This window comes from Ornithorhynchus anatinus, chromosome 7, assembly GCF_004115215.2.
Source record: "Ornithorhynchus anatinus isolate Pmale09 chromosome 7, mOrnAna1.pri.v4, whole genome shotgun sequence".
Classification (NCBI taxonomy): Eukaryota; Metazoa; Chordata; class Mammalia; order Monotremata; family Ornithorhynchidae; genus Ornithorhynchus; species Ornithorhynchus anatinus.
Genome location: NC_041734.1, coordinates 20,931,063 through 20,953,979, shown reverse-complemented (window position 1 = coordinate 20,953,979; position 22,917 = coordinate 20,931,063). Strand labels below are relative to the sequence as shown.

At 54.9% G+C, this 22,917-nt stretch overlaps 1 protein-coding gene across 2 annotated transcripts; it reads left to right on the top strand.

The window, feature by feature from the left end:
- The first annotated feature begins 1,343 nt into the window (after window positions 1–1,343).
- Window positions 1,344–20,431, top strand: RIOK3 (RIO kinase 3). 2 transcript variants are annotated; one of them, XM_029068885.2, is made up of 13 exons: window positions 1,344–1,443; window positions 6,677–6,798; window positions 6,960–7,105; window positions 7,205–7,312; window positions 7,559–7,668; window positions 8,507–8,650; window positions 9,553–9,680; window positions 10,544–10,738; window positions 12,128–12,287; window positions 15,084–15,164; window positions 15,256–15,345; window positions 16,077–16,184; window positions 18,238–20,431. In XM_029068885.2, the coding sequence occupies exons 1-13, from the start codon at window positions 1,381–1,383 to the stop codon at window positions 18,343–18,345; spliced, it is 1,563 nt and encodes a 520-aa protein (XP_028924718.1). In that variant the 5' UTR covers window positions 1,344–1,380; the 3' UTR covers window positions 18,346–20,431. The 2 variants fall into 2 exon arrangements, with proteins under 2 accessions (XP_028924718.1, XP_028924717.1); XM_029068884.2 differs by lacking the exon at window positions 1,344–1,443 and adding an exon at window positions 3,423–3,613.
- The last annotated feature ends 2,486 nt before the right edge of the window (window positions 20,432–22,917 follow it).

Below are 22,917 nucleotides of genomic sequence, written 5' to 3'. Positions count from 1 at the left end.
TGTTAGGCGCTTACTCTGTGCAGAGCGCCGTTCTAAGCACTGGAGGGATACAAGGTGTTCAGGTTGTCCCACGTGAGGCTCACAGTCTTCATCCCCATTTTACAGATGAGGAAACTGAGGCACAGAAAAGTGAAATGACTTGCTCCCAGTCGCACAGCTGTCAAGTGGCAGAGGCGGGATTCGAACACGCCACCTGTGCCTCCCACGCCCAGGCTCTTTCCACTGAGCCACGCTGCTTCCCTACCCCCACCCGGCGCTTAGATCAGTGTTTTGCACATAGTAAGCGCTTAACAAATACCAACATTATCCTCACTAGTATTAACTTCTCTGGGCCTCAGTGACCTCATCTGTAAAATGGGGATGAAGACTGGGAGCCCCATGAGGGACAACCTGATCACTTTCTAATAATAATAATGTCGGTATTTGTTAAGCGCTTCCTCTGTGCAGAGCACTGTTCTAAGCGCTGGGGGAGATCCAGGGTCATCAGGTCGTCCCACGTGAGGCTCCCAGTTAATCCCCACTTGGTAGATGAGGGAACTGAGGCCCAGAGAAGTGAAGTGACTTGCCCACAGTCAGCTGTCAAGTGGCAGAGGCGGGATTCGAACCCATGACCTCTGAGTGCCAAGCCCGAACTCGTTACACTGAGCCACGCTGCTCCCCCCCCCCCGCCACCCCAAGCGCTTAGAACAGTGCTTTGCACAGAGTAAGCGCTTAGCAAATACTATCATTATCATTAACTTCTCTGGACCTCAGTGACCTCATCTGTAAAATGGGGATGAAGACTGGGAACCCCACGAGGGACAGACAACCTGATCACTTTCCATCCCCCGCCCCCAGCGCTTAGAACAGTGCTTTGCATATAGTAAGCGCTTAATGAATACCAACATTATTATCATTATTAGTCCAGTGCTCTGCCCAGAGTAAGCGCTCAATAAATACGAACGCACGAACGCACGAACGCACGAACGCACGAACGCACGAACGAACGAACGAACGAACGAATGAATGAATGAATGAATGAATGAATGAATGAATGAATGAATGAATGAATGAATGAATGAATGAATGAATGAATGAATGAATGAATGAATGAATTCACTTCCGCCCCGCCCCCTCCGGTGGAGGAATAAACAAGGCGAGGGCCGGGGGCCGCGGACTGCGCAGGCTCCGAGCGGGAAGCCGAAGGCCATTGGCTTAGGCGCGGGGGGCGTCGTGACGACGGCGGAAGTGTGGCTCCGGCCGGCCAATGGGAAGCCTTCGCTCCCCAAGTCCGGGCGGAAGAGGAAGTGTCCCGTTCGGGGCGGGGGCGGGGGCGGGGCCTGGGCCTGGGCCTGGGCCGCCTCCGGCCGCCGCCGCCGCCGCCGCCGCCGCCCGGGGAACATGGAGCGGGGCGCCCTGGCGGCCTCTCCCGACCCGGGGGCCCCTCCAGCCTGGACCGGCAAGGTGAGCGGCGCCCACGGGGCCCCCGGAACACCCAGACCCTCCCCCCTGCTCCCCTCCTCCCCTCCTCCCCTCCTCCCCTCCTCCCCTCTCCCCTCCTCCCCTCCTCCCCTCTCCCCTCCTCCCCTCCCCTCCTCCTCCCCTCCCCTCCTCCTCCCCTCTCCCCTCCTCCCTCCCCCCTCCTCCCCTCCCCTCCTCGTCCCCTCCCCCCTCCTCCCCTCCCCCCTCCTCCCCTCCCCCTCCTCCCTTCCCCCCTCCTCCCTCCTCCCCTCCCCCCTCCTCCCTTCCCCCCTCCTCCCCTCCCCGCATCCTCCCCTTCCCCTCATCCCCCCATTTCTCTCATCCCCCCATTTCTCTCATCCCCCCATCCTCCCCCCATCCTCTCCCCCCATCCTCTCTCATCCTCCCCGCATCCTCCCCTTCCCCTCATCCCCCCATTTCTCTCATCCCCCCATCCTCCCCCCATCCTCTCCCCCCATCCTCTCTCATCCTCCCCCCATCCTCCCCTTCCCCTCATCCCCCCATTTCTCTCATCCCCCCATCCTCCCCCCATCCTCTCCCCCCATCCTCTCTCATCCTCCCCCCATCCTTCCCTTCCCCTCATCCCCCCATCCTCCCCCTCCCCCCCATCCCCCCATCCCCCTCATCCCCCCATCCTCCCCTCCCCCCATCTCCCCATCCTCCCCTTCCCCTCATCCCCCCATCCTCCCCCTCCCCCCATCCTCCCCACCCCCCATCCCCCCATCCTCCCCGTCCCCTCATCCCCCATCCCTTCCCTCCCCCCATCCCCCATTGCTTCTTCTACTCCATCCTATTTCCTGAGCGCTTACTCTGTGCACAGCACTGTCCTAAGCGCTCGGGAGAGGACCCACTGCTAATAGTCATGGGGGTGTTTGTTAAGCGCTCACTACGTGGTAAGCACTGATCTAAGCGCTCGGGAGAGGACCCACTACTAGTGATCATGGGGGTATTTGTTAAGGCTCACTACGTGGTAAGCACTGTCCTAAGCGTTCGGGAGAGGACCCGCTGCTAATAGTCATGGGGGTATTTGTTCAGCGCTCACTACGTGGTAAGCACTGTCCTAAGCGCTTGGGAGAGGACCCAATGGTAATAATGGGGGGTATCTGTTAAGCGCTTACTATGCGGCAAGCACTGTTCTAAGCACTGGGGGAGGTTCAAGGTGATCAGGTTGTCCCACACGGGGCTCGCCGGCCTCATCCCCATTGCCCAGATGAGGGAACTGAGGCCCAGTGAAGTGATTTACCCAAGGCCCCGCAGCAGACAAGGGGCGGAGCCGGGATTAGAACCCACGACCCCTGACTCCCAAGCCCGGGCTCTTCCCACTAAGCAATATACCTGACTCATTCCCTGCCCACAAGGAGCTGACGGTCTAGAAGGGAAGGCAGACGTCAGTACAGATAAATGACAGATGTGGACGTAAGTGCTTGAGGGGTGGAGATGCATCAAGGGAGCGAGTCAGGGCGATCCGGAAGATAACGGGGAAGAGGCAAGGAGGGCTGAGGCAGGGAAGGCTTCTTGGAGGAGATGGGGCTACAGAACACCCTCGTCTTCAATCGTATTTATTGAGCGCTTACTACTGTGTGCGGAGCACTGAATGAAGCGCTTGGGAGAGGACAGAATATCAATGTGACTGACACATTCCTTGCCCACGAGGAGCTGACAGTTTAGAAGGGGAGGCAAACAGTATTTCATTCATTCGATAGTATTTATTGAGCGCTTACTATGCGCAGAGCACTGTAGTGAGCGCTTGGAATGTACAAATCGGCAGCAGATACAGTCCCTGCCCATTGACGGGCTCCCAGTCTAATCGGGGGAGACGGACAGAGACAATAGCATAAATAGAATTAAGGGGATGGACATCTCATTAAAACAATAGCACTAAATAGAAGAGTAGAGATAAATGACAGATGTGGACATAAGTCGCGGTGGGGATGAATAAAGGAAGCAAGTCAGGGCGACCCAGAAGGTAATGGGGAAGAGGCAAGGAGGGCTGAGGCAGGGAAGGCCTCTTGGAGGAGTTGGGCTTACAGAACACCCCTCGTCCCTCCTGGTTCACCGTCTGCAGGGTTCCGAGATCACCCGAGCATCGTGGAACCCCACCGTTTCGTCGTCAAGGGCCTATTATGTGCCGGGCACCGGACGAAGCGCCGGGGTAGGTGCAAGACCATCAGGTTGGACCCGGGCCCTGTCCCACTTGAGGCTCACAGCCTTCATCTCCGTTTTACAGACGGGGGAACTGAGGCCCAGAGAAGTGAAGAGGCTTGCCCGAGGTCACGCAGCAGACGAGTAGCAGAGCTGGGATTAGAACCCAGGTCCTGCTGACTCCCGGGCCCCGGGCTCTATCCACTAGTAATAATAATTGTGGTATTTAGGAAGTGTTTGCTGTGTGTCGGGCGCTGTTCTAAATGCTGATACTAGGTGATCAGGTGGGTGACTCCCACATGGGGCTCACAGACTTCATTCCCATTTTACAGTACCGAGGCTCGGAGGAGGGATTCAATAGTATTTACTGAGCGCTTACTATGTGCAGAGCACTGTACTAAGTGCTTGAAATGTACAATTCGGTAACAGAGACCATCCCTGCCCATTGACGGGCTCACAGTCTAATCGGGGCAGACAGACGGACAAAAACAAGACAACTTAATCACAGTAAATAGAATCAAGGGGATGTACACCTCATTAGCAAAATAAATAGGGTAATAAAAATATAGACAAATGAGCCCAGTGCTGAGGGGAGGGGATGTGACTTGCCCGAGGTCTCGCAGCAGACAAGTGGCAGAGCCAGGATTAGAACCCAGGGCCTTCTGACTCCCGGGCTGGCGCTCTATCCGTTAGGCCACACTGTCTCCCTCCAGCCCGGACGCGAGGCCATTGCCCCGTGGCCGTGCGGCCGACACTCGTTCCCCAGGGGCAGAAGAGGAACCACCGGGGCGCCGGTCACAGTGGTCACAGGAGCCCAGCGAGGGCCAGAGCGGGTCACGTCGGGGCCCAGGGCCCCAACAGCCGGGTGGTTGCCCTCCCTCGCTTTCCCTTCCGGTCAGTCAGTCGACCAAACAATAGCATTTATTGAGTGCTTACTCTACTCACAACACAAAAGTGTTGGAGCGTCAGTAGGAGGACAGAGTCGCAGGGAGGGAATAAAAAGGTTAACCAGGGAAAGCCCTTTATTCATTCGTGTTTATCGAGTCCTTACCGGGCGGGTGACGCTGTATTAAGCGCTTGGGAGGGGACATTCCCCACCCACATCGAGAGGGGATGTGATTTCCGAAGGGCTTTGAAGTCTGGAAGAGAAGTGGCCGGTCTTCAGCAGAGTTTCTTGAGCGCTTATTTTGAGCCGAGCGCGTCCCGAGCACTCAGACACGACTGTGGCATGGGAGGAGCTTACAATCTAGCCGTGGAGACAGACGCTAAAATAGATTAGAAGACGCAACTAAACGTAAGGGCCGTGGGAGGGCAGTGGGGTGAGCAAGTGGTCGCTTACCGGATGAGGATTCGGGTGCAGAGGTGACGTGGAGGGGAGGTGACAGATTAATCAGGGAAGACTTCCCGCAGATTAGTTTAAGTAGCAGTGCGGCCCAGTGGATAGAGCGTGGGCCTGGGAGTCGGACAGATCCCCGCTCTGCCTCTTGTCTGCTGTGTGACCTTGGGCAAGTCATTTCACTTCTCTGGGCCTCGGTTACCTCATCTGTAAAATGGGGATTAAGACCGTGAGCCCCGTGTGGGACGTGAACTGCGTCCAACCTGATTAGGTTGGGTCTACCCCAGCGCTTAGTACGGTGCCTGGCTTATACTAAGTGCTCAACAAATAACATAAAAGAAAAAAACGGATGGAGAGTAGTGTTTGCTTGGCTATGAAGGGGGAGGGAGTTCAAGGCCAGAGAGGTGAGCAAGGGATCGAGGACGAGAGCAAGGCACAATAAGTAGGTGGCTATTAGAGGAGCAAAGTGGGCTGGCTCGATTGTGGCGGGAGAGGAGCCGGGTTAGGGAGGTTAAGTAGAGGGGAGAGAACTGAGGGCCTTAAAGCTAATGATGAGGAATTTCTGCTTGGTACAGAGAGGAATGCGCAACTCTTGGCTGCTTTTGAGAGGTGGGGAAACGTGCGCAGAAAGATCAATCAATCTTATTTACTGAGCTCTTACTGTGTGCAAAAGTGCTTAAGAGAGTACAGTAAAACAGAGTTGGTAGACACGTTCCCTGCCCACAAGAAGCTTACCGGGGGGAGACAGACTCTAAATCGATTAAATTGTGGATCTGGACATAAATTCTGTCCAAGTTCAAGAGCGAGGCAGAGGGAAGCGGGAGAAAAGGAAACGAAGGCTTAGTCGGGGAAGGCCGTTTGGAGGAGATGTAATTTTAATCCGGTTTCGAAGGCGGGGAGAGGGAAAGACGGGGAGTTGCAGGACGTGGGTGAGGGGTCGGCGGCGCGATAGATCAGATCGAGGTCCGGGGGGTAGATTGGCATTAGAGGGGCAGAGGGTGGGCTGAGTGGTAGCAGGAAATCGGGGGGATAAGGTAGGAGGGGGCGAGGTGATCGAGTGCTGTATAGCCGACGCTAAGGAGTTTCTGTTTGAGGCGGAGGTGGGTGGGCAACCACTGGAGGTTCTTGAGGATCTGGGTGGCAGAGTTGAGTATGGACTAGAAGGGAAAGCGGCCGGAGGCAGGGAGGTCAGCGAGGAGGCCGACGCCGTGGTCGAGACACCATTCGACAGATGCCTGGCCCAGAGTCGTGGCTGTTCGGAAGGAGACGGGGCTGATCTTTGGGAGCCGTTCGAAGATAGAACTGACAAGATTCGGTGCCTGCCCGAATACGCGGACGGAAAGAGAGCCACGGGTCAAGGATCATACCAAAGTCGAGGGCTTGTGGGGCGGGGAGGAGGGTGGTGGCGTGTCCAGTGATGCGAAAGCCGGGGCGAGGGAGCGGGTTGGGGTTGGAGGTGGAGTTCAGTTCCGGACATGTTGAGTTTGAGGTGACGGCAAGATGTACAGGTAAAAGACCTGGGTGCGGAAGAATAAAATGTTGTTGTTAATGGTATCTGTTAAGCGCTTACTATGTGTCGGGCACTGTTCTAAGCGCCGGGAAGGGACTAGACGTTTGACCAGCCGTTCCGGTCTCAGCCCACCCCGTCGGGGCCGGCCGAACGCGAAGGCAGACGGAGCCTCAAAATGCAAACGTTAGAATCGCATTAAGCCGCTTCAATCCTCTCTGACGCTGCAGTGTCCCTGGGGCACCCCCCAGAATGCAACCATGTCCTGTTCCCTGGCCGATGTCATGAGCGAGCAGTTGGCCAAAGAGCTGCAGTTGGAAGAGGAAAGCGCCACTTTCCCTAAAGTTGTGACGTAAGTTGAAGCGGCTCCGGGTTCTAATGCCGCCGCGGAACGCGTTCACGCTCTGAAGCGTTAAGGGCTCGGGGTCGGCGGGGGCCGGCCACCCTTCCGGCTGGGATTTGGGCTCTCGCTCGGGCGGGGCCGTCCGGTTCACGCCGTCTCCCTTTGAATAGCGTCGCCAAAGGACCCTTCATCACCGGGGATAACATCGACACTTCCAGCGACCTAATGCTGGCTCAGATGCTGCAGATGGAGTTCGACAGAGAATACGACGCCCAGCTTTGGAGGGAAGAGAAGAAATTCAACGGCGACAGCAAAGGTACCGCCAACCTCAGTCGGGACGCTACCGCCCCGCGGGGCCCGCTCCTCTCTCCGAGCTTCCGAAGTCTAACGCCGGGCCCCGTTTTTGTTTCCCAAGTCTCCATCTCCTTTGAGAACTACCGCAAGGTCCATCCGTACGAAGACAGCGACAGCTCGGAAGACGAAGTGGATTGGCAGGACACCTCCGACGACCCGTACAGAGAAGGTACCTCGGTCAGAGGTCCCCTCGCTTCTTTTGGGGTCTCAGCGGCCGTGGGCGAGACCACGACTGGCCGCTCTCGGTTGCGAATTTTCCCGAGGCCCTTGAAATGCTAAAGCTCGGAGGTGGGTCTAACGCCGGCCGGCCCCCATCCGGGTTGGCCGCGGCGACTGGGAAGAGGCTGAAGAGATTGAGGGCGTTCGTTCCCCTTCACCGTCTCTGATTCGTTTTCCTCCTTCTGATCCTTCGTAGCTAAACCGGTCCCTATTCCCAGAAAGGGCTTTATTGGAAAAGGAAAGGACATCACCACCAAGCACGATGAAGTGGTGTGTGGGAGAAAGAACACAGCTCGCATGGAACACGTAAGCCACCGGCTGAAAACGGAAAGGCCTCCCTCACTAGATTGTAGCGCCCTCTCTCCCACTTTCTCTGGGAGCCCCACGGGGAACCCGATTAACCTATCTCTCCCCCAGCGCTTAGTACAGTGCTTGGCACAGAGGAAGCGCTTAACAGGTACCGCAGTCAATATCGAGGGCAGGGATCGTGTTTGCCAACTCTGTTGTAGCGCACGCTCCCAAATGCTTCAGCATGCCATAAATGCTTAGCAAATACCAGTGAAAACACAACTGGGATTTAAAGCAAATAAATTACATGGATAGAAGACTCCAAATTTTCTGGTTTGGGCAGCATCATTTTTTTTTTTTTTTCCATATATCGGTTAACTTTCCGCTGGACGTATCCATGTGGAACTAATGGTTTGCCACTTCTCAGCAAAATGTTCTGTTGTCCTTTTGAACTTGGTGGCGTACGTGAGGAGCAGCGTGGCTAAGTGGGAAGAGCGCGGGTCTGGCAGGCAGAAGACCTAGGTTCTAATCCCTGGCAAGTCACTTAACTTCTCTGTGCCTCAGTTTCGCCATCTGGAAAATGGGGGGTCAATGCCTGTTCTCCGTCCCCCATTAGACTGTGAGTCCTAGGGGCAGGGACCGTGTCTGACCTCGTTAAATCGTCCCCAACCCCAGCGCTTAGGGCAGCGCTCAGTACGTACTAAGGGCTTAACAAATTCCGAAACGCCAATGATACATCCTTCCCAAGCTACAGAATCGGTGGGTTTAGCTGCGGCCCGGACGGCTTCTAATTTCTCTCTGGTGTCGGAAAAACAGTCAGAAGCAACGCCGGTTGACCTCGTCTTTCTTTTGGCAGTTTGCCCCCGGCTTCCAGGTGGGAGATGGGATCGGAATGGATTTAAAGCTGCCCAACCAGGTGTTCAACGCTCTGAAGCAGCACGCTTATTCCGAGGAGCGTCGCAGCGCCCGGCTGCACGAGAAGAAGGAGCATTCCACCGCCGTACGTCGGGCGGGGGCCCGGTGGACCGTTTGCCTTCACGTCCTCTCTCCGTCTCGCCCGCTCTTCTGAGCTCAGAATTCTTTCCTGGTCTAAAGACCGAGGCTTTGCAGTAGTTCTCCTACGCCTCCCCAGAAAGGAACGCATGTGCATTTCCTGAGTGATTCCGAAGGGACGGGCGGAGGAGGGGAGGAGGGGCTCAGGTGGCTGAACTGGCTTGCGATTTCATTCCCTGCTCACACCTTTTCAGACCAGCCGACGAATGAGTCTTGCGGGAAAGGGAGAGACCGAGAGGTCGCTCTGTTGTTGGCTAAAGAGTGATGCCACCGAGGATTGCTGTGGATTGAGACTTTGCTGTGGCGCCTGTCTGAATTCCACAGGGAGTCCGTGGGTGCTGATAAGGCTGACGGGGGGGGGATGGCAAATATCGTAATCCCCGGAGCTCCGGGCTGCCCCCAACCTAGTGGGAAAAAGGAGCGTGGCCTAATGGATAGAGCACGGGCCTGGGAGTCAGAAGGACCTGGAGACTCTGCCGTGTATCTGCTGTGCCACCTTGAACAAGCCACGACACGTCTCTGGGCCTCAGTTACCTCATCTGTGAAAGGGGGATTGAAGCTGGGCTCGCAGAGTGCGAGCCCCATGTGGGACAGGGACTGTGTCCAACCTGATTTGCTTGAATCCACCCCAGCCTCAGTACAGTGCCTGGAGCATAGTAAATGGTTAACAAATACTACAATTATTATTATTAAAGCAGAGCCCTGCCCAGCTGCTGGGCAGAGATTGGGTTTGCAAACTGATTCTAGACTAGTTTGGGCAGGTCAGTCCCTTTCCCGTAATCCTCTCTCTCTCTCTCTCTCTCTCTTTCTCGTGCGCTCTCTCTCTCTCTAACTCTCTCTCACACACAGGAAAAAGCAGTGGATCCCAAAACCCGCCTACTCATGTACAAGATGGTCAATTCCGGGCTGCTGGAGACCATCACGGGCTGCATCAGCACAGGAAAAGAATCTGTTGTCTTTCACGCATATGGAGGGAGGTAAATCAATTTGACGGCCCGTTGTAAGAAAATAGCAGAAAGGGGTGTCCCTGCTTGGCTCCGCCTCTCTCGCTTCCCTTGTCCTCTCTCCCCCTTCCTCCTCCCCTCTGGCAGCATCAGGCCTTAGGAGCTCCGCCTGACCCAGATTCTGGCCAAGGGAAGAGGGGGGCGGGGTGAGGGCCCCGCTTTCCCGATGACCGGTGGGAGCCGGGGTTGCAAAGTCCCCGGAGGCGAGACCGGGGCGAGCGGGAGGTTCCTGGAGGAGGTGGGGCCGCACTCCGGGACCCCCCACCGCCTTTCCTGCAAGGTTAGCGGCCCAGATCCGTTAGCGCTGGTGACTTGTCCCGATGTCCCTTCCCCTTCATGCTCTGGTCCGGACCTGTTCCCCCCGGGCAGATCTCCGATCTGGGAGATCGGTCTCCCAGAGGGATTTTTGAAATGGCATCGCCGACTTTCATTTAGAGAATTCTAAATGACGGTAGAGCTCAACTGGTTCGTCTCCCTGCCTTCAAACAGCCCTCTATTTCAGCCAGTCTGGCAATCGGTGGTATTAATGGAGCATGCTTACCGTACGCAGAGTACTGTACTAAACGCTTGGTCTGAAAGTGAGACTTGTCCTCTGCTTAGCGGTAGATTTCATAACGGCTCTGGGCTCTGTCAAGAGGAAGCTGTGATTGTGCGTCCCTTACCTGCAGGGAAACCAGTGTTGGCTCCCCGCTAAAAAGAGAGGGGGTGCTCCACGGTTCCCAACTTTTGGGGTTGACAAGCTCTCCTCCAAAGCCGAGGGGCTCCCAGCCTTGCGTTGAGATTGGCTCGACTTGGAGCCGACCGATTTGACTTTCCCCTTTCCCCCCGCACTGTAGCCTGGAAGAGAAGGGGGAAGGGCAAGGTGTCCCCGCCGAGTGTGCCATCAAGGTGTTTAAGACCACCCTGAACGAATTCAAGAACCGGGACAAATACATCAAGGACGACTTCCGCTTTAAAGATCGCTTCAGCAAGCTGAACCCCCGGAAGATCATCCGCATGTGGGCCGAGAAAGAAATGCACAACCTGACGAGGTGCCCGGACGCGTTGGTGCGGGCCCGGAAAGCCGTCGTTTGTCCCACCTGCTCTCTGGGGGTGCTGTGAGCGCCTCTCCCATCCCGTCACCCCCTTGGGGCCCGGCTAGATGTCGGGCCCGCGCTGGGGCTCGCCGCTCGTGGCTTTCCCGACCTCCCACCCGCTCCGGCCTCCACCACCTCAACTCTAGGCACCCGGAAATTGTCCCCACATCCTTGGTCATTTGGGAGCAGGCAGCGGTGGGAGCATTGGAATGAACAGCAAGGTGTAGCGAGAAGGAGCGTGGTGTAGTCGATAGAGTACGGGCTTGGGAGTCAGAAGGTCATGGGTTCCTCCCCTTGTCTGCTGTGTGACCTTCGGCACTTCTTTGTGCCTCAGTTACCTCATCTGTAAAATGAGATGGTGAGCCCCACTTGGGACAGGGACTGTGTCCGACCCGATCTGCCTGTATCCATCCCAGTGCTTAGTACAGTGCCTGGCACATAGTAAGCACTAAGCAAAAACCATAATTATTACTATTATTATCAAAGAACAACTCTGGGGCACAGAATAATGATAATAACGACGGTGGCATTTGTTAAGCGCTTAATATGTGTCAAGCACTGCTCTGAGCACTAGGGTAGATAGAAGCGAATCAAGTTGGGCACAGTTCTTGTCCCACGTGGGGCTCACGGTCCTAATTCCCATTTTGCAGAGGAGGTCACTGAGGCCCAGAGAAGTGAAGTGACTTGCCCAAGTTCACACAGCAAAAAAGTGGCAGATCCAGGATTCGAACCCAGGTGTTTCTGACTTCCAGGCCCGAGTTCTAGGCCATGGTGTAGACTGTCACTCATGGCCCCCCTCCTGCTCCTTTCTGCCAGGTTGAATGATCTCTTTCCAGTTGCAGCAGATTTTGTCAACTAAATGCTTTCTTATTTTTACTTTTCAGGAAAATTTTCTGTCTGCGAGGGTCCAACTTTTGATTTCCGTAGTTCACCTCAGATTTTGCAGTCTCAGGTTTAATAGCTGTTTTCCTTTACTGAGGGATTTTTAGCTGGTTTACAAATATTTTGCAAATTTAGACGGTTATTGACTTTCATCAGTCTGTTCCGCTCTCTGAGCAGTCTTAAAAGTTAATAATAAAAATCCCGGAAGTCTTCACGACGTCTCGCCAAGACCTTTTCATTGTATTTACCCTCGGCAACTCTGAATTTGCCATTTCCTGATTTTCCTTTCCACGGCAGCTACCGCTACCGGCATAGTTAGGTGAGACTGTTAACAAAACTTGCCTCAAATCAAGGCTTTCTCCCCAAATCGCAAGCGTTGAACGGAAGATGCTTGGAAATGAATGTGTCGCTTCCACCACTGTCAGCCTTGAAAATTTGATTTTTCTTTCAATCTTTTGACAGAATGCAGAAGGCCGGAATCCCTTGTCCAACAGTCGTGATGCTTAAGAAACACATCCTGGTTATGTCTTTTATCGGTCAAGATCAAGTCCCGGCTCCCAAACTCAAGGAAGTCAAGCTCGGCGGCGAAGACATGAAGCAGGCCTATTATCAAACTCTCCACGTGAGTAGCCTTAGATTTGTCGTAGCGGTTTTCATAGGACTTCCCTGAAAGTACAGAGGCTTGGGGAGGGTCCACTGCGGCAGGCAGACTCGGTCTACCCGGGTTAGTAACCTGGCTGTTGTTCTAATAGGACCTGCGGGGCTTAGCAGAGAGGGAGGGGGCTGTGAGTCCCTTGGTCGGTGTCCGGCGTCTTGGCTACATTTTCAGGGTCCAGAGTTCAAAGGTTTCTCACCGGAAAGTTGCCCAAGGCACGTGGAGGGACGCAGGTCCGTCCGTCCCCGCCCACCACCACCACCAATGAGCCAGTGCCTGTAGGACGGGGACAATGGGCTGGAGGCCAGGGACGCCCCATTGCCCCAGAGAGGACGTGGGGGTTCTAGAACATTCCCCATCGAGATCCTGAGGGCAAGAGGCAGGGCCCCAGGGCGCAGCTCGCTGCCCCAGGAGCGACCGAGGAAACGTCCAAGGACCTAGATCCTTCCCAGCTCGGAACCGAACGGAGCCGGGAAGAGATTAGCAGGCGGTGACCGGATCGGACTTTTGGCTCTTTTGACCTTGTTTACTGCTATGAGGTTCATTCGACGCCACTGCCGTTTGCGGTCTCTCACACCCTGGGAACCTAAACTTTGACTTTAGGAGAATCCTTTTAGCGTCTTCCATTTATATAAGATGAAGAAGAGCCTGGTGTGGCCCCGGGGCTTAGCGGATAGAGCACGGGCCCGGGAGTCAGGAGGACCAGCGTTCTAATCCCGGTTCTGTCACATGTCTGCCGTGTGACCTTAGGCAAATCACTTTACTTTTCTGGACCTCAGTTACCTCATCTGTAAAATGGGGGTGAAGAGCGTGAGCCCCATGTAGGACAGGGACTGTGCCCAATCTGATTAACCCCAGTGCTTAGAACAGTGTAAGGGCTTAACAATACCATTTCCTCCTCCCGGCACCACCTGCCCAGTACCGCAAACGGAAAAACCCTAAGAGACCAGAGAACGGGACCAGTCCGTGGCAGGGGCGGTGAGAACCAGAGGAAGGGAGGGATGAAACGTCACATCACGGGGCGCTTCCCCGGGTGACCCCAGGGCCCCGTGTCAGGAGGGCATTCCCCGCAGAGAAGACGGCAGACTTGGGGGGGGGGGGTCCCCGCCTCGCAAACCACGGGGGGGGGGGGTGGGGTTTGGGTCGGAAATGGACCAGGGTGGTTTATTCCGCAGATGGGCTTGGCGTTGCTAGGTGAGTGCTTTGGCATAGAGGTGGGATTATCGATCCATCCATCAATCGGTGGTATTTATCGAGCCCTTACTTTAAGCAGAGCATTGGACCGAGCGCTTGGGAGAGTAACATTCAGTGGGTAGACTCGATCCCTGCTCTCAAGGAGCTTCCAGTCAGAGTCAGAGGATGTTGGATTCTAATCCCGGCTCCACCACGTGTCTGTTGTGGGACCTTGGGCAAGCCACTTAATTTCTCTGTGCCTTAGTTACCTCATCTGTAAAATGGGGATAAGGACTGTGAGCCCCACGTGGGACAACTCAATTGCCTTTTATCTACCCCAGCGCTTAGAACAGTGCTTGGCACATAATAAGCACTTAACAAATACCTTGATTATTATTCCACTCTAACTGAGGAGCTGACACTCAGGAAGGTCCAGGGATACCAGGCCTGGGGCAGAGAAGCAGGGTGGCCTAGTAGATAGAGCACGGGTCTGGGAGTCAGAACGACGAGGCTTCTAATCCCGCGGGACCTTGGGCAAGTCACTTCCCTTCTCTGGGCCCCAATACCCTCATCTGTAAAATGGGGATTAAGACTGTGAGTCCCAGGTGGAGCAGGGATTGGGTCCAACCTGAGTAGTTTGTATCCATCCCAGCGCTTAGTACAGTGCCTGGCACATAAGAAACGCCAAACAAGTACCGTCATTTAAAAAAACTATTATTAGAGCACAGGCCTGGGAATCAGAAGGACCTGGGTTCTAATCCCAGCTCCGCCACTTGTCTCCTGGTTGACTCTGGGCAAGTCACGTCACTTCTCTGGGCCTCAGCTCCCTCATCTGTAAAATGGGGATGAAGACTGTGAACCCCATGTGGGACAGGGACTGAGTCCAACCTGCTTAACTTGTATCTATCCCAGTGCTTAGTACAGTGCCTGGCACGTAGTAAACGCTCAACAAATACCATAAAAACCAATATGGTCCAATCTGTCATGTCCTTTTTGGAATTAATAATAATAATAATGATGGCATTTGTTAAGCGCTTACTATGTGCAAAGCACTGTTCTAAGCGCTGGGGAGGATAAAAGGTCATCAGGTTGTCCACGTGGGGCTCACGGTCTTCAGCCCCATTTTACAGTTGAGGGGACTGAGGCACAGAGAAGTTAAGTGACTTGCCCAAAGTCACAGCTGACAAGAGGCGGAGCTGGGATTTGAACCCATGACCTCTGAGTCCCCAGCCCGTGCTCTTCCCACTGAGCCACGCTGCTTCTCTGCCTCCCTCATCTCCCCGAGGAGTCCCGGTCCCTGAGGGCTAAATGTCTCCCAGTACATTTCGGAAACGGGTATCGGTAGGATAGCGGGAGTTGGATCCTTTTCATTGCTGGAATCGAGTGTTCTCGGAGCAGCCAAAGAATGATCCCGAGCTGGTCGGTTTATGAGACGAAACCTGAACGGTTGCTTCCATCGCCCCCCAGTAGTCCGGAAATGGAGTTTCTGGCTTTTCCGTGTGCTCGGGGCCCTGAGATCTAGTTGTTTCCACACTGGGGGGGATCGAACTCCTTTTTTGGGAAGTGATGCGACGTGTCCTCTTCTTCCAGATGATGCAGCAGTTATATAAGGAGTGTAGCCTGGTGCACGCTGACCTGAGTGAATACAACATGCTGTGGCATGCAGGGAAGGTGAGCCGGATTCCTTTCGTAAACCCGGGGGGCCGTTGGGCCGGCGAGGGGGAGGGTGGATAAGCACACTTCACGTCCGCCTCCGGCCTAGGTCTGGTTGATCGACGTCAGTCAGTCTGTGGAGCCCACCCATCCCCACGGCCTGGAGTTCCTGTTCCGAGACTGTAGGAACGTCGCCCAGGTAGGGGCCGTGGGACCCCGGGCTCGATGGGGTAGGGGCAGGGCTGATGGCGGGGTCGGGTGGAGGGGGGGTCGTTCTAGAGGAAAGCGACGGGGAAGCCCTCTTGGGCAGTGGAATTGTTCTCCCACGGCACAGAAATCGGAGGAGAGCGGAATCCCGGCTGCTTCCAGCCCGGGGATCCCCAGCTGCCTTCATTCAGTGGTATTTATTGAGCGCTTACTGCGTGCAGGGCACTGTACTAGAAGCAGCACGGCCTAGTGGATAGAACACGGGCCCGGAAGTCATAAGGTCATGGGTTCTGATCCCAGTCCCGCCACTCCTCTGCTGTGTGACCTCGGGCGAGTCACTTCACTTCTCGGTGCCTCAGTTACCTCATCTGTAGAACGAGGATCGAGACTGTGAGCCCCACGTGGGACAGGAGCCGTGTCCAACCCGTTTTGCTTATATTCATCCCAGTGCTTGGTACGGCGCCCGGCACATAGTAAGCGCTTAAGAAATACCACAGGTAGTTACTAAGCGCTTGGGAGAGGACCACCGCACGATAAAAAGACACATTCCTTGCCCACAAAGAGCTGACAGACCCAGCTGTGGGGGGATCGGGATTCGGCTCCATCACCGTGTCTCTCGGGGCAGGGGCCTCTCTGAGGGGAACCCGCACGCTTCCCCTGGCACCCGGGTGACGCCGTGGCTGACCGCCTTCCTCCCCGCCTTCTGGCCGGTTCTGGCCGTAGTTCTTTCAGAGAGGAGGAGTCAGTGAAGCCCTGGGTGAACGAGACCTCTTCAACGCAGTTTCTGGCCTCAACATTGCAGCTGATAACGAAGTGGACTTCCTCGCCGAGGTAGGTTGCCCCGAACCTCGTCGCAGACGGGCTGACAAGTCCCCAGATTGGGCATAGTTGAGCTTCTCTTCCGCTTCCTTCACAAGCGATGGTATGACCCGGGAGCAGGATGGGAGGAGGAGGAAGAAGAGCAGAGGTTCTGGAGAAACTCTCCCCTCCCTGGATTAACCGCCCGGGCCTCATCCTGAAGTGCCTTATTTTCGCGACATCTGTACTCTAAATTGTGTCAGAAAAACAGCGTAGCCTAATGGAAAGAGCCCACGCCAGGAGAATTGGCTTCTAATCCCAGCTCCGCCATTTGCCTGCTCGGTGACCTTGGGCAAGTCACCTCACTTCTCTGGGCCTCTGTTTCCTCATCTATTAAATGGGGAATAATCATAATAACAATAATTGTTAAGGGCTTTCGGTGTAGCAAGCACTTTACTAAGCACCGGGGTAGATGCTGAGCTAGCAGATCAAATATAGCCCATGTCACATGGGGCTTCTGGTCTCAGAGGGCATTAAGTACCCATTCTCTCATTAGACCGTGAACCCTGTATGAGGCAGGGGCTGGGTCAGATATGATATTGTGTCTAACGTGGTGCTTGGCATCTAGTAAGCGCCTAACAAATACCATTATTATTAGTATGATTATTAATTACCATTGAAAAATGAGACCTAGTTTTTAGGGAGCAGGTAGTGTGGAGGGTGACACGGGGGTTTGGTATGCGTGGAATGGGCGTGTACGACCCAGACAGCTGAGGTCAAAGGGACCACGCACCCCAAGAGGAAGGGTAGACATGAGAGCCTGCTGGAGTCCAGCCTCCTCCCCTGCTTTGGGGGTGCCCCCTGAGACCTTCTAGCCGATGTCTGGCCGGTTGTGGGAGACTGGGCCCCCAGAGGTCCACGTTGTACTCCCGGAGGCCCTGTCTGAACCCCGCTGTGGCTTTGGGAACCCGTGGAGCCTCCCGGGCATTCTGGAAAATGTCGCCCTGGTCCCCCATCATCCGGCTGGATCCGACTCTTCCATTTTGCGGGGACGGGGGCGGGGAGGGTGACGCAGAGTCTGAGAACACTTCCCGCCACAGCCTGGGATCGGGGCCTCCGCGTCCGGAACCGCCTGGTTCCCAAGGGTTCCGGGCTGAGCATCCCGTGCTGGTCGCAACCTCCCCGAAGTCCATTGTCACTCATTCCATCGTATTTATTGAGCACTTACTGTATGCAGGGCTTACTGAGAGAGTACAGCACAGCAGTAAACAGGCACTTTCCCTGCCCACGACGATTTACCCCCCAAGGCCTCTGGAGCTCCATGCTCCCCAAGCCGGGCCGCCCGGCAAACCAGGTGGGGCCAGAGATTAAGCCCCATTTCTCTGACCCGTAGCAGTTTGTTTCCAGGAGCTTCTGCGAGGGGCTGGCGATGAAAGACAGGCAGGAGGACGTACTGGCAGTCACTGCCTTGGGGCTAGAAGCGGCTCATGCCGCAGCCTCCGCCACCCTAGTGGGAGACCCAGAAGCAGCCCAGTGGGGTTCATGGTCAAATTCTCCAACCTGGGCATGGAGGGGCGGGGGGGGAGGGGGTTCTCCACAAATTGGGGCTCACGGTCTGCACACTCAGGGACTCCAGCACCCGGGAGACCACGGCCAAGGGCCCCAGCCCCTGAGCTGCGATGCTGCCGTCGGGGTGGGAGGTCGATAATAAAAACTGAGGTATTTATTAAAGGCTTACTATGTGCCAGGCACTCTACTAAGCACTGGGGTAGATACAAGCAAATGAGGTTGGACACAGTCCCTGTCCCACAAGGGATTCACAGTCTTAATCCCCATTTGATAGATGAGTTAACTGAGGCCCAGAGTGACTTGTCCAAAGCAGAGAAGCGGTGGAGCCAGGATGAGAACCTAGGTCCTTCTCTACCCACTGGGCCACACTGCTTATCACCCCCCCAGGGGGCCGTGGCTGTGGTCGCTGGTCACCCACAACCCGGGCTGCCCCTCGAGACCCAACCACATCCATTCTCCTGAGGCCCTTGACTTACCGAGGGGACCGATGGCCTGAATCTGACATTATCCCCTGCAGATTGAAGCGCTGGAGAAGATGAACGAAGATCACGTCCAGAAGAACGGGAGGAAAGCGGCTTCTTTCCAGAGGGACGACGGAGGCCCACCGGCCACGGACGACGAGTGACACCCTGGTGGCCTCGCTGCTTCTGACTGCCTCTTTCGATGCAGTGACGAATCACAACTGCCCTCGGCCACCGTGACGCCGGACCACTGGCCAGACCGAGCGAAGGGAAAGCGGAAAGTGTGTGCATTGGTGCTTCTGTGTCTGCTTTTTTTTGGGGGGCGGGGGGCGGGGAACACCCACATGCCTGGAGTGAGGGTTTTTTAGCTCGGCACTGAGAGTGGAACGTCACTACCTCTCGTCTTAGGGTCAGGCGAACTTGGGCCTTCAAGTGCATTAGAATATCGTAATTTCAAGAGGGCTGTCGTCGGCATGATGCCGGACAAATGTTTTGATGGTAGAGATCCCCGAGTACTTCCCACTTCCCGAAGAAAAGGTGGCCGAGTCTCTACCGCACCTCAGAAAAAGGATCTCCCTGCTCTGCGGCGGGCTTGGCTCGGTTTGATTGATCGGATGGTTTTTCCAAACAACCTTAACCGGCTCCCTCAAGGAAAAGGTGAAATTCCCTTTGAACGCAGAGTCAGACCTTTGATTTGGACTGTTCGGCTAAAGGGAAACTGGCCTTTTTTAGAAGTAGAAGCGATCAGTGATCTGTCCTCCAGCTGGCTGATTCAGAGTCGTCCCCGACAAAGCAGGCCCTTCGTGCGTGCGAGACAAATTCCAACTCGAGGAAAGTTCCAAGAAGCAATTAAGAGCTTTCTGAGGGCGATGCCCAAGAACTCCCAGTGAAAACCCTTTGGGGCGATTTGATTAACTGCTGGTGTCGACACTTTTTAAGCGCAGGGTGACCAGGATCAAACCCAGAGGGTCGAGAGCCCGTTGAAATTACTTGGTTGGACAAGAATGTAAGCCTACCGTGTTTTACACATTTATTATTTATATTTAATAAGGTTTAGCTGATCATTCCCTGAAGCACTGCCAAGCGCAGTGGCAGCTAGCTTTCTGAGGTCACGTTCGGAGAACCAGCGTCGTGCTGGGTGGGAACTGTAATCCACCAGCCCCGACTCCCACGGCGGCACCATCCTGAACGTCCGTCCGTCCGTCCGCCCACCCACCCACCAATAGATTAGAGGGAAACCAGCTAACATCCTCAACCTTTTTCTCCCCCAACCCCTCAGGGCCCCGGGCCCAGCGAGATCTTCCTCAGAGCCGATCACTGTGGGGAGGGAGGAGAGTGACCCCTCAAGAACACAGATCATCCCTTGTCAAATTGTTCATTTGACAATCCACAACCCTAACCGAGCACGTTCGGCCTGGTTCTGCAGGTCTCAGATCCCAAGATGGGGCCCCGCCATTCGCTCCAATTGGTCTGAATCGATTTAAAAATGAAAGTCAGGAGCTAGTTTGTCGCTGCCGGCCAGGCCTCTGAGGTGAAGCTGAGGAAACTTTAAAAAAGCCGCATTAGAGCGAATCATAAAAAAGCCTCGTCTTTTCCGTTACATTAGAGTGAATCAGAAATGGGTCCAGAGGAGCATATGTACACTCCAGGACCTCTTCCATGGTGACAGATAACCAAATCGGGGAGGCGTTTGTCGGCTTTTTTCGCCTAAGCACTGTGCGTTCCTTGGGCTGGGCGGCCTGGCCCCGCATCCCAGAACCGTTTCGCCGGGGCTCTTCTTTAAAAGAAATGCTCAAACCCCTCAGAGAGAAAGGGAAGTGAAGACCAAACTGAGGGTGTCCGAGTTGAGGACATCTTCGGTTTGATCGACTACCCCACCCCCACCCTCGTCCAACTGGTCCTTAAGGCGGGGGCTGCCCATTGCCATGGGACACTCGTCGCGGTGTGCTGTGCATCCGTGTGCCGTTTTTAAAAGATTAAAAAGCAAAGAAGCCACTCTCCGGTGGTCCGTGGTGCGTTTGTGTCGAACCAGCCCATTGCACCTGGAACCTAAAATGAGCAAGTTACTCCTTGACCGCAGGCTTCGCTGGTTGTTTTTTTTTCCTCACCTCTTTTCCACTGGTTTTTAAATGTCCAGTGAAGTAAATGTTAGGGAGGAATCTTCTTTTGTTTGGGATCTTGCTCCTTTAACTTACTCTAATCAGCAATAAATAAAAATGGTCAGTGGGCTTGCCGCCATGTTGCTTGTTTAGAAGCTGAGTTGATTCATTCAATTTTTTTTTTAATGAACGTTTATTTGTGCAGAGCACTGTACTAGAAGTAGCATGGCTTAGTGGAAAGAGCCCGGGCTTGGGAGTCAGAGGTCATGGGTTCCAATTCCGGCTTTGCCACTTGTCTGCTGTGTGACCTTGGGCAAGTCACGTCTCTGTGCCTCAGTTCCCTCATCTGTAAAATGAGGATTAAGACTGTGAGTCCCATGTAGACCTGATGACCTTGTATCTACCCCAGCGCTTAGAACAGTGCTTGGCACATAGGAAGTGCGTAATAAATACCATTGTTATTACTAATTATTATTATTACTAAGTGCAATACGATTGCACAGTATCAGCCTTGCCTCTCTAAACCATCAGCATAAAAGATTATGCAATTTTTTTAATGGTATTTGTCAAGCACGTTCTGTGTGCCAGGTTGGACACAGTCCTTATCCCACATGGGGCTCAGTCTTCATCCCCATTTTAGAGATGAAGAAACTGAGGCCCAGAGAAATGAAGCGACTTTCCCAAGGTCTCACAGCTGACAAACAGCAGAGCCAGGACCAGAACCCAGCTCTGCCTGACTCCCAGGTCCATGTTCTCTCTACTAGGCCACCTTGCTTCTGTCACCGGTGGGTCCATGGCTTTACTATCCCTCTTGGAACTCACGGCATTAATTTGGCTTTGGAAATAACAGAAAAGTTCCCATTGAAAAAGAACTTCTGCCAGACAGTGGAAAGCTTCCACTTAGGAAAACTATTAGGGATGCGAGAAGAAAATATCCCCGAACGGAAGAAGACGTGGAAGGAAAGACCAGTTGGCTTAAAGCTGTGTAAAAGCCCGAGTACAGTGCCTGGCACGAGGTTAGTGCTTAACAAACGCCCTTTCAAAAACATAAAAAGCCTTGAACAAAATCGGCATAGCCACAGGAAGCGGAATTGAGGCCAGTGGACACGAGGGGAGGCTTGTCTTCTAGGTCAATGGGAAGGGTCAAAATTAGAAGCCAACCTCCAAGAGACAGGGAAAGAAAAGCTTTTGAGCTCGGTTGGGAGGACGGGGGAAATGAATGAGAAGGTCACCCCTTATTGAGAGGGGCAGGGAAAGCCCTCCATAGAGGGAAAGATGTTTGTTAAGCGCTTACTATGTGCAAAGCACTGTCGATTAGACTGTAAGCCCCTCAATGGGCAGGGACTGTGTTGCCGAATTGTACATTCCAAGCGCTCAGTACAGTGCTCTGCACACAGTGAGCGCGCAATAAATACAGTTGAATGAGTGAATGACCTTTACTGGGAAAGGGGGAAGCATGTCATTCCCCGGAGCAGCAGGAGCGAGGGGCACGTAGAAAAGATCTGTGGAAAGAAGATGTTCCTCCCCTTTGGGTGCTCGTCATCCCTCCCACGCTCACCTAATTGTCCCTTGCTCAAACTGTTGCCCTGCCTGGACCTAATTGTCCCTTGCTCAAACTGTTGCCCTGCCTGGAACTGTCGTCCCCCACACCCACCGGCCTGTTGAACCCCCCAACTTCAAAGCCTTCCTAAAAAACACATCACCACGAACCCTCCCCCAACTTCACACCATGGTAGGCCTTGGGTATTTTATTGCTAGCATTGGAGCTTGGGTGGGTGAGGGATGGGGAGGTGGGGGATGGAGGGAGGAGAGGGACAATTGGGATTTTAGCCAGCCTGGATATTCCACTGCATGTCCAGCTGCCTAGTGCCGGGGCTCGGGAGTGGTGCCTGTGGGTTCAGGGGAACCTGGGAAGGGAACACAAAGAAGAGAAGGGAGGAGAAGAGAAAAGTGTTGTGGCTCAGTGGAAAGAGCCCGAGCTTGGGAGTCAGAGGTCATGGGTTCGAATCCTGGCTCCGCCACTTGTCAGCTGGGTGACCGTGGGCGAGTCGCTTCACTTCTCTGGGCCTCAGTTCCCTCATCTGTCAAATGGGGATTAACTGTGAGGCTCAGGTGGGACCACCTGATGACCCCGTATCTCCCCCAGCGCTTAGAACAGTGCTCGGCACAGAGGAAGCGCTTAACAAGGACCAACATTATTATTCTTAATCCCGGCCCTGCCACTTGTCTGCTGGGTGACCTTGGGCAAGCCACTGAACTTCTCTGTGCCTCAGTTCCCTCGCCTGTAAAATGGGGTTTAAGACTGTGAGCCCCACGGGGGACGACCAGATCACCTTGTCTCTACCCCAGCGCTTGGGCACCTCGTTCAGCGCTTAACAAATACCATTCTTCTTCTTAGAAGAGGAAGGCAGGCCTGAGCGGCGCGGCCCCTTTAAGAGCCGAGGGTCCAGGGTCACGTGCCGGGGGCGGGCGGGCGGGCGGGGCCGGGCCCAGGAACCGGAAGTTCCGGGCGGCCGGGTCGTCGAGGGGGCCGCGGGCCCCGGGTGCCGCGCATGCGCGCTCGCCCCCCCGCGCTCGCCCCCCGCGCTCGCCCCCCGCGCTCGCCCCCCGCGCTCGCCCCCCGCGCTCGCCCCCCGC

What these genes read in the sequence shown, in the direction of transcription:
- RIOK3 (XM_029068884.2), top strand. Translation starts at nt 3,431, where the DNA reads ATGGGGAAGAGGCAAGGAGGGCTGAGGCAGGGAAGGCCTCTTGGAGGA. An exon ending in CGACGACCCGTACAGAGAAG is followed by an intron (nt 7,313 to 7,558) that starts GTACCTCGGTCA and finishes GATCCTTCGTAG; the next exon opens with CTAAACCGGTCCCTATTCCC. An exon ending in ACACAGCTCGCATGGAACAC is followed by an intron (nt 7,669 to 8,506) that starts GTAAGCCACCGG and finishes TTCTTTTGGCAG; the next exon opens with TTTGCCCCCGGCTTCCAGGT.